Source organism: Rissa tridactyla, chromosome 1 (assembly GCF_028500815.1).
Source record: "Rissa tridactyla isolate bRisTri1 chromosome 1, bRisTri1.patW.cur.20221130, whole genome shotgun sequence".
Classification (NCBI taxonomy): Eukaryota; Metazoa; Chordata; class Aves; order Charadriiformes; family Laridae; genus Rissa; species Rissa tridactyla.
In genome coordinates this window covers 26,535,343-26,545,361 of record NC_071466.1, presented here as the reverse complement: position 1 = coordinate 26,545,361, position 10,019 = coordinate 26,535,343, and the positions used below count along the sequence as shown (strand labels likewise).

Here is a 10,019-nt window from a genome sequence, read left to right as displayed (position 1 = left end):
TTCTCCTCACAGGCAGCGGCGCCGAGCCGCCGCCTCGGAACTCTACATCCCGCTGCCGCCCGGCTCCCTCCACTCACTTTTATATTTGCGCGCCCTTTCAATCCTCAGTGACGTGTCCCGCGTCGCTCCCAATCGTCTGAGCTCTCTGGTCAGGACAATGGAAGGGCCTCGACCAATCGGAGCGGCGGCTGGCTTGGCGGCAGCCAATGGGGACGGGGCTGTGTTGAGAGTAATGTTACCAGCGTTGAGAGTGTGAGGAGGCTGCGTATCGATCCCGCTCTCACAGCCATTGCGGTGCACCGGGCTACACAGGGACCCAGGCAGCGCTGGGGCCGGGCGGGCGGCCGGGGTAGCGTCTCTGGGGCTCGGGGCCGAGCGAGGGCTGCGTGCCGACTCTGACACGGGTGAGTACGCGCCGGGGGCCGCTGGGCCGGCCGGGCGCGCTCGCCCGCTCGCTCGCAGCCGGGCGGTGAGCCGGAGCTGCCCGCCGCGCCGCCGCCGCTGCCTGCCCGCCGAGCGCGGGGCAACGCCGGCTGGGGCGCCGGCACACAAAGGCGAGCCCGGGCTGCGCCCCGGAGATCCTTCCCGGCCGGCGAGCCCCCCGGCCGGGGCGGGGCGGGGGCGCCGGGGGCGCGGGCGGCGGGCGACTTCGGGAGCGGGGTGGCGAGAGGGGGTGAGGGAGAAGGGGCGAAGGAAGCCGCCCGGGCCGGGGTTGGGGGGCGTAGAGCGGCCGAGGGTCGCCCGCCGCGGGGGGCGCGGGCCGCGCCGTGCCCCGCCGTAAGCCGCTTACGGTGCCTCGCCGTAGCCATCGCTGCGGCGGCGGGGCAGCCGGCGGGCACAGGCGCGGCGGAGGCTGCGGGGGGCTTCCGGCGGGCCGCAGTGCTCCGCCGGCCGCCGCTGGGGCCGGGAGGAGCGCGAGGCCAGCGGGGCTTGGGCCGGGGAGCCGCTGGCCCCGCGGCCGCCCGGCTATAACATGGCTGACGGGAGCCGCGAGCGAGAAAACAAGGCGAGCGGCGGCGGCGGAGCAGAGAGGCGCTCGGGCGGGCGGGGGCGCAGTTCGGGGGAACTTTTTTTTTCTCCAGCCGCCGCCGCTCGCCCGGGAGCGGGGGCCGAGGGGGCCGCGCAACTCGGCGGGGCGCGGGAGCGAGCGGGGGGGTCTCCCCGCCGGGGCTCAGCCCGCTCCGCCGGGGCTCCTCGGGCAGGCGCTGGAAGCGCGCCGGGCCCCCCCTTCCCCGCTCCCACCCACCTCCCCCCGTCTGCCTCCCGCCCGCCCGCCCTCCCCCGGCTGCAATGGCTGAGCCTGTGCGCCAGGGTAGCGGGCGCGCTCACACAAAGGGAAGGGAGGAAGGAGCCATGTTCTCTGCGCGGCGGCGGCGGGCGCGGGCGACGCCAGCAGCGGCCATTCCGCGCCGCCCCAGCCCCTGCCGCCGCGGGTCGCCGCCCGGCCCTGCCGCGGCCCCTCGGCGGGGGTCCCGCGGCCTGGCCTCCCCGCCCCGCCCGCCGGGCCGTGGGGGGGGTGTGGTGGTGGCGGGGGCGGGAAAGGCGGGGGGGGTTGGGGGGGGTGGCGGCTCGCTTCTCCTCAGCGCACAAAATGGAAGGAGCCTCGGCGGCGGGTGACCTCCTCCGCCAGGAGCCTGCGCCATGGCGGCCGCTCCCGCCGCCACCGTCGCTGCTGCGGCGGCGCAGGCCGCGCGGGGCGGGCAGGCCGCGCCTCGCGTCGCTGGCCCAGGCCTCATGGCGGCGGGGAGCGGGGCAGGCCTCGGGCACGGCGCGGGGGGTGGGCCGGGCGGGGGCGGCGGCCGGGAGGGCGCTTTGTCCCCGGGCTGGGAGCGGGGGTCGCCGCCCGCGGGCAGCCGCAGCCCCGGTGGCCGGCTGCTGGGCATGTGCTTGCCGCCAGCTGGCTGCGAGCCCTCGCGTGAAGACAAAATAAAACTTTCACAGATTTTCCCTAATAACGGGACTCTTATTTTTTATTATTTTTTTTACTATTTTTTTTTCCTCCCATCCCCAGCAGGCCTCTTGGGGGACTCCTGAAGTTTCCCTCTGTCCCCTCTCGCAGGGGGAACGTCCAAAATGGCGGGAAGGAGGCTTTTAAAGGCCAGCGTAGGGCTGCAGCCTGCGGGTCGGGCTGCCCGGTCCTCCCCGCAGCTCCTCCGCCCCTCGGCAGTCCCCCTGACCCGCGTCCCCCGGCCCTGGCCGCTTTCCCCCCCGCCGCCGGCCCGGCCCCGGGTGCAGGCTGGCTCTGGAAACGTCTCCATGGCAGGCAGGAGCGGCTCCCGGTTCTTCAGCCCTCTTGTTTACTTGATAGAAACTTCAAACCGGACGTGTTTAGTCACAGAGCAGAAATCTGTTTCTGTCTATCCGCCAAACCGATAGGAAATGCTGCTTCTGTGGCAATACGGGCAGGCGGTGCGTGCGCTTCCCCCCTATTTTTTATTTTATTTTTTTTCTTTTAATTCCTGCTGAAGAGCTGAGTTTTGTCAGGGTGCAAGTGTTTTTTTTCCAGGGAGTTATGAAGAAATACTCTGAATGTCTGACTTGGGTGTGAAAGTTGCAGGAAGGTATTTTTCATTCCCTCTCACTCCCTGAAAGAATCAGATAGTCCTCGCGCTGAGTGCAGCTTTGCTAGTCGTATGTAAATGTCATACTTTTAGCGTCCCTGGCTTGGTTATAACATGTTTGACCAAGTGAGGTGTTTCATTCCTGTATTTCTAGGTATATGTACAAAGAGGGAGTAGATTTTTGCAGTACACTTAAAAGGAGAGTGATGGCATACAAAAATAATAATAAAAATTAAAAAATACATGTCTTCTGCAAATGAGCACCAAAGGCCTCTGGGGGAGGGGGATAGAAATATAGGCTTTAGGAAGGAAAAAAAAAAATAATCCATGAAGCCACCTAAGACAGGGTACTCAGGTACTTTTTTTCTCCTTTCAATATGATTTTTTTTCTTCCAAGCATAGGATTGATTCACTAGCAGTAATCAAGGAGTGCAGTCTCCACTGCATTGATGCTAGTGCTTGCCTTCGGATTGCATGGAAGGGACATTTTTGTTTGCAGGAAACCAGAACTGCACGTTTTGAAGGCCGTTTGAGATTTCAGGTTGCTTGCACCCACGTCACCTTAAACGGTGACAGCAGGAATCTTCAGTAAATTTTCCAGAATAGAAACTTCTTCCTGTTGTATGATTTTGGAATACTGCTCCGACGTGTCTTGTTTGGCATGATCCTTCATTGTGGCTTCCTTCCCACACTGGTTTGTAAAAAGTTTTGAAGGTGTCTTTTTTTTTTTTTTTTTTTCCCCTCTGTTAACAGAAAATCATCAAAAATGGGCAAAGGCGATCCTAAGAAGCCGAGAGGTAAAATGTCTTCATACGCCTTCTTTGTGCAAACCTGCCGGGAGGAGCACAAGAAGAAACATCCAGATGCTTCAGTGAACTTTTCAGAGTTCTCAAAAAAATGCTCAGAACGATGGAAGGTAGGAATAACGGCTTAAAAGCACCAGAAAACCTTTAACAATTGGTTTGTGTGAAATACTATTTGAGACTGTAAATTATTTATTTAAAAGTTCATGTTTTAGGTAAGTATGAAGTGCGGTTGTAAGATTAGCGGTAACTATTCGTTGTTCTTGCCTTGCCTTTAGCTCCCCCAACTGAAATTTTGGAATGGACTTGGATATGCTTTTGAAAATGCCTATGTTTTGATTCTTAAGGGTCTCTTCCAATTTGAGATATTCTATGATTCTAATTGCTTTCTAGACTATGTCTTCTAAGGAGAAAGGGAAGTTTGAAGATATGGCAAAGGCTGACAAACTTCGTTATGAAAAAGAAATGAAAAACTATGTACCACCTAAGGGGGAAACAAAAAAGAAGTTCAAGGATCCAAATGCACCGAAGAGGCCTCCGTGAGTAGATCTTTAGTTTTAGGTTATCTTGTTCGGGAGCATCATACCTGGAGTGTATCTATTAAATGATCACTTTATCCGGGTTTAGGAGCTTCAGAGATGCAAGAGATGATTTTCCTGACCAGTGGCATAAAGATAGGTTGAAATTTTAGTTAGGAATTACATGTTTATGGATTCAGGTTGGCCCTCTTTCTTTTAAGTCGGAAAAACGTCAGCCTTTAAAAGGGGATGCAAAAATTGGCGACATGCACTTCTGACTCATGTTTCTAGTTTCTGTTAAGAGGGTAATTCTAGTGTAAAATGACAGTAAAATATTTCAGGCCCTGCTTTCCCCATCTGTTGGCTTCAGCAGAATTTTTGATTGGCACTCCGCTTAAAATTAGGAGGCTTTTGCACAGAACAGGTGAGAAGGATGGTTTTGCACAAAGAACAGCTTGGAGAATTAAAACTTGAGCCACTACATGAAAACTACTGACTTGAGGTGCACCCGGTAGTAGACACCAGTACTTTGTAGCCATATATTTTTGTGTGTGTTTTAAATGGCGCTAATGCTAAAGGGAACAGGTTCCTGTACAAGTGGATGTTCCTATTTAGGCTGATGCTGTCATCTGGAAATCCTAAATTTCATAACAGATATTGCAGCTTCTCTGTCTTTAACAGTTCTGACATGACGTTTGCTCCCCTGGTATTTCATTCATTCTCCTTTTTTAAGATTTTCTCTGCATGTGGTATGTAAAAATTTGCCCTTCTAGGGGTCTTGCCAAAAATGGGACCAGATGTGTGGCGTTACTGAAGAGACAAGGGTGTGTTAAGTTTTTGAAGTAGTTTACTCAGTTCTGATACTTTCCACAGTAATAAACGTTTGTCTCACTCTTAGGTGCTTCTCCAAAATGCCCTTAGGAAACAATGATGAAGGCCACAAAACTTTCTGTAATAGTAAAGTCTAAAATTAAAATAGTCTTCTCTTTTTTTTTTTCCTGTGGTTCTTTTTTTTTTTTTCCCCTCTGTAGTTCGGCTTTTTTCTTGTTTTGCTCTGAGTTTCGTCCAAAAATCAAAGGAGAACATCCCGGTCTGTCCATCGGGGATGTTGCAAAGAAACTGGGAGAGATGTGGAACAACACCGCTGCAGATGATAAACAGCCTTATGAAAAAAAGGCTGCTAAACTGAAGGAGAAGTATGAAAAGGTAACATCAAAATTTGTGGAGATGGTTTGGGGAGGTCAAGCCACAACTTAGATGGTTTTTTCTTTCTCGTCTACTCTGATGCCTGCTTTTACAGATTATAATATGGTAATGACAAATGTCATGATATTTGTTGGAAAATACCACGTGAGGGAGCATACGGTTTATTACCATAACACTAAATTGCATCCTTTGCGTTGAACTATTTACATTCATTTGTAATTCAGGACCATCAGTGATGGTTTAATAGATGCCATGGTGCCTGTATTGTTATTAAAACAATAGGTCACAGCAGGATCTGAGATAAGTTGGTAGTATTAAGTAATGCCAGTAAAGAATAAATCGGTTTCCCCTAATTTTGGAAGTATTGAGGAGCATCCCAGAACACTAGGGTAATTGATACGCATAGATACTTTCTTTAAGTTGTTATTGGGGTAATGTCAGAATGCTAATGAGATGCTAGTTTTAGACATGTGTTTTTCCTGTACCTATTTTGTGTCCATCTCCTTTCTAGTAATTAACATAGTTAATAATACATATGAAGCAGCATGTCATACGATTTCTTGAATTATTAAAGCTAAATCCCGTCATCATAATTGAAGCTCTAGAAATGTGTTGCGCACATGGAGTAGTGTTACATGTGTTTTTATTTCCAGAGTCAGATTCCCATCCCAATAAGAGGAAAAGTAAGGGAGGAGGGGGAGGCACGTTGGCCTCCCCTGGTGATGTTTTACAATGGATCAGCAACCACCTATAGCTAATGTATACCCCCTATATCCATTCGTGTGCCGTGACCTTCCTCTGGGTATTTCTCTCCTGCTGGCAAACAAAACCACTTTAAAATTGTAGCATTGTAGTGAGCAAGGTGGCCCCTTTGAGTCCTAATTATGTGCTGGAGAAGAACTGCAGGTCTAGAAGCTTTCCCGCATTGTCCTTCCTCCGCAACTTAAACTCTTCAGCCTGGTAATTGTACCTACAGCCAAGACAACTCATAAGAGATTTTTTTAAATGGTAGAATTATTAATCTTTGTTCCCAGATGTTTTAATCTCTAGTATTGTCTTTATTTCTTACACTTACAATGGGGTTTTAAGGTGTAGGAATCTCAGTATTTCACTGCTTGGCCTTTGGCTGAGTGATATCGTATCTTCTGAAAATTTTAAGGGAGTCTGAGGGATTGGTAAGATTAGCGGTATAATGTTAACTGGGTGGGGAATATTTGAAGATTTGGACCGTCTGAGTAAAGGTATTGATGTTTCTCTGTAGCTGGTATCTTTAAGTCCTGTAGATGAATCCTGTTACGCAATTGTTTTTATTATTTTGGCACAAAGTTGGGAAGTCTAACCTTTTTTCTGGCTTGGTCTCCCAGGTACAGTTTTGACTCCCCTATAACAGGAACTGAATTTTGTGTGTTATAAACCACTAGAATAAATTTATTGCATGCAGAAGGTGGCACTGTCTACCCTTTAATCAAGTTCTTATACCTTTTATTTTGTAAACTTCAGTTAGGCAGAATTCTGTAGAAGTGCTCTTTGCAGAGGCATAACGTTGCAAATATTAGGCCATGTCATCCTAACGTGTTTTGGATGGCTAATTACAATTTTGCGCCTCAGACAAGGATTTTCCTGTGCGTTTCTTTGGGCCTTGTAGAAGGTAGGGCTAGAAAGGGACCTTAAGAGGTCTCCCTACTTCATATCCTTATGGGACTGTGGGCTCAGCTGTGGCTTTACCGTCTGAGGCTGCAGCTTTTCCAACCTGTTCCCAGAAGCCTAACAGCTTCCGCAAGAACCATAAGCAGCACGTCGCAGCGCGCCGGTATCATTTCTGTGTTAGAGGGTTCCCCTTTCTTTGGTGTTGAGCCTGGGTTCACCTCAAAACTGAAGCTGTGTCTCTTGGTGCTCCCCCAGTGGATGCAGAGAAGGGACAGACACCTGGGTGGCTCGTGGTTTCCCCGAGTGCCGTTTGGAAGTTGCTCAGAGCTCTTGGCTGGTTAAATCTTTGAGAGATTCTTCCTGCTTTTCTCCTCCAAGGATATTGCTGCATACCGGGCCAAAGGGAAGGTCGATGCAGGCAAAAAAGTAGTTGCCAAGGCCGAGAAGAGCAAGAAGAAGAAGGAGGAGGAGGAAGACGAGGACGAAGATGAAGAGGATGAAGATGATGAAGAAGAGGAAGAGGAGGAGGATGAAGATGATGATGATGATGAATAAGTCTCTTTTAGAGCAATTTCTTTCTTGTCTATAAAGCATTTAACCCCCCTGTACACAACTCACTCCTTTTAAAGAAAAAAAAAAAATTGAAATGTAAGGCTGTGTAAGATTTGTTTTTAAACTGTACAGTGTCTCTTTTTTTGTATAGTTAACACACTACCGAATGTGTCTTTAGATAGCCCTGTCCTTAGTGGTATTTCAATGGCCACTAACCTTGCCTGGTACAGTGTGGGGGTTGTAAATTGGCATGGGAGTTTTAAAGCAGGTTCTTGTTGGTGCACAGCACAAATTAGTTATACGAGGGGATGTAGTTCATTTCTCATCTTCAGTTGTCTCTGATGCATCATAAAAAATAATTGTTGTTCTGTTAACTGAATACCACTCTGTAATTGCAAAAAGGAAAAAAAAAAAAAAGTTGCAGCTGTTTTGTTGACATTCTGAATGCTTCAAAGTAAATACAATTTTTTTTTTTATTAGTATTGTTGTCCTTTTAATAGGTGCCCTTGAAAAAATCATACTTTTTCTTTTCTCTCTCTCTTTTTTTTTTTTTTTTTTTTTTTTTTTGAGGGGAACTCATCTTTTGCTTTATTGAATGCCCGTATGGGATCACGGGAATATTACAGTTTTCATCTTTCATATAACCAGCTGATAAACAAAGCTTTGATCCGCATACCCTGCATAATCATGATAGGGTAAGAAAAGAAATATATAGGCATACGATGAAAGAAAATATTCTTCCGTAACTGGAATCAAAACAAAAAAGTTCAGTCTCAACAAGCTGATATTTGTTCAGATTTTTGTGAAATGTAATATTCTGTTGAGTTGCATGAGTTTACCAGTCTTGGAGAGTTGAGAAGTATAGAGTTCAATTTTACAGAAATTAATACTTTGGGGAAGGGGGTGGGGAGGGCGGGGGGAGGCGGGAGGGACTGTTAAATTTTGTCCTAGAAGGACCCATAGGAAGAGTGTATGTCCATCCGGTGTAGAGAAATTTACATGTGTGACTCCGTTACCATGTAATGGAAGTTGTATTTGTAAATCTCTGAACACTTCGAGCGATGAGCGTACCTAAAAATGTGTAAAGTTAAAAGCATGAAATTACCATATTATTTTTTGGTGACAGGTCTGGTGATGGCCACGGGCTTTATACCATGAAACTCTCCTGGTAGCAAATGGCCCACGAGAAATGATTTTTCTTTCTAAGATTTCTATAAATGGTACCATTATTATTTGTTAAATCTATGTAAATTCATATTTGTATTCTTGAAATTCTAGTTTTAGCCCTTTAAACAAAGTTGTATATTGTCTCAAATTGAAAATGAGATAAGATGTATTTTTCCTGTTAGGTTTTATACCGCACTCTTGATGTTTGCCCATTTTTAAGTTAAATATAGCTGTATGGAAAAGTACATTTTATTAAATTTTGCATTAAAAAGTGAAATGTTTATGGTATACCAACAATGTCTAATTTGGTCAAATATAGTTCTCTTCCAAAACCAAAGCTAAGGGGTTTTTTTGCATATTTAGTAAAACTTCAAGTGCTGGCAACTGTAACTATTTTCACATATACCTGCTTACCAGTTTGGGGGACAATTTGGCGATTTTGTGGTTACAAAATTATGGTTCTCTTAAGTGCCAGTGTTTAAAAAAAAAAAAAAAAAAAAGCATTCTTGTAATTTTACACGCTTTTGTGATGGAGTATTGTTTTGTTATACAATTTTGACTTTCAGATTCTTATTTCAATTTGCATTTATGTATAACTTCAGGAGAAATATTGAACATCTGAATCCTGGATGATACTAATAAACTAATAATTGCAGAGGTTTTAAATACTTAGTTAAGTGGCTCACTTAATATCTTAGGGGTTGGGGGTTCTATTTTTCATGTGTGTTGGTGTTTGCAGATTATGTACATTCCCCGCTTTCTGTTTCAAACAGAACAATGATGCTGTTCGCAAGGTCTCGATATAGAAAGTTTAGGACAGATAGATTTTATTTTTATTTTATTTTTCTTAAACTGGATATTACCCGTTCCAATGCTCATAACTGATTACAAATAAATTGTCTGTGCTGAAGGGTTTTTTTGTTTCCCCAGGTCATCAGAGGGAAGTAGACACATTTCTTGTTCTTGGAACAAATGTACTTAATGAGATCCCTGTAATCTTGTGCCTTTGTTCTCGGTGCTTGGTGTTGACAGAAGTAACGGAGAGGATTCTGCTGATCTCAAAAGATGAGTCGCAAGCGCTTACCCAGCAGCCAGGCGCGGCGTTTGCCTTTATCTTTGGGGTTAGCACGCTGGTAACAAACGCAGCGTGTGCAAGGCTGAAGAGGGTAGGTAATACTACATATGCTACTTTCTGAGGAAAACCAAAAACCCCGGTACTGTGCTGCAGAGGCTGGTGATGGTTGGGAGGTGACCAAAGCCTCCAGAGCTCTCCAGAATGGCCGTGGTTTGCTCGTCAGCGGTTGTACATCAGTTGAGCTTGCACATGTGTATCGGACTGGTGTTCACTCGTGTCTTCTAGGAAATGGTTTTGAATCGATGAAAGCACTATTTCGGGAGCGGAAAGCCGTAGTTGGGTAGATTAATTCTTTTAAAATAAAATAAGGTTCTGAAGAGTTGTTGCTGGAAAGGACGTCCCTGTTCCCTGGCTGTGGTCCCTTGTGAGCTCCAGCACTCAAACAGTCCTCTTGGTCAAAACTCCGCCTGATTCTCAGCACCCATGGGTC

The 10,019-nt window shown here is 47.4% G+C and overlaps 1 protein-coding gene across 1 annotated transcript; it reads left to right on the top strand.

Moving 5' to 3' along the window:
• Positions 1 to 221: 221 nt before the first annotated feature.
• Positions 222 to 7,763, top strand: HMGB1 (high mobility group box 1). Its single transcript, XM_054197722.1, has 5 exons — positions 222 to 404; positions 3,315 to 3,477; positions 3,758 to 3,903; positions 4,914 to 5,088; positions 7,114 to 7,763. Exons 2-5 carry the CDS (start codon positions 3,328 to 3,330, stop codon positions 7,288 to 7,290), a joined length of 648 nt encoding a protein of 215 aa, XP_054053697.1. The 5' UTR covers positions 222 to 404; positions 3,315 to 3,327; the 3' UTR covers positions 7,291 to 7,763.
• The last annotated feature ends 2,256 nt before the right edge of the window (positions 7,764 to 10,019 follow it).

Coding starts and splice junctions, on each gene's coding strand:
- HMGB1 (XM_054197722.1), top strand. CDS start 3,328: ATGGGCAAAGGCGATCCTAAGAAGCCGAGAGGTAAAATGTCTTCATAC. Junction 3,478..3,757: donor AATGCTCAGAACGATGGAAG/GTAGGAATAACG, acceptor ATTGCTTTCTAG/ACTATGTCTTCTAAGGAGAA. Junction 3,904..4,913: donor AATGCACCGAAGAGGCCTCC/GTGAGTAGATCT, acceptor TCCCCTCTGTAG/TTCGGCTTTTTTCTTGTTTT.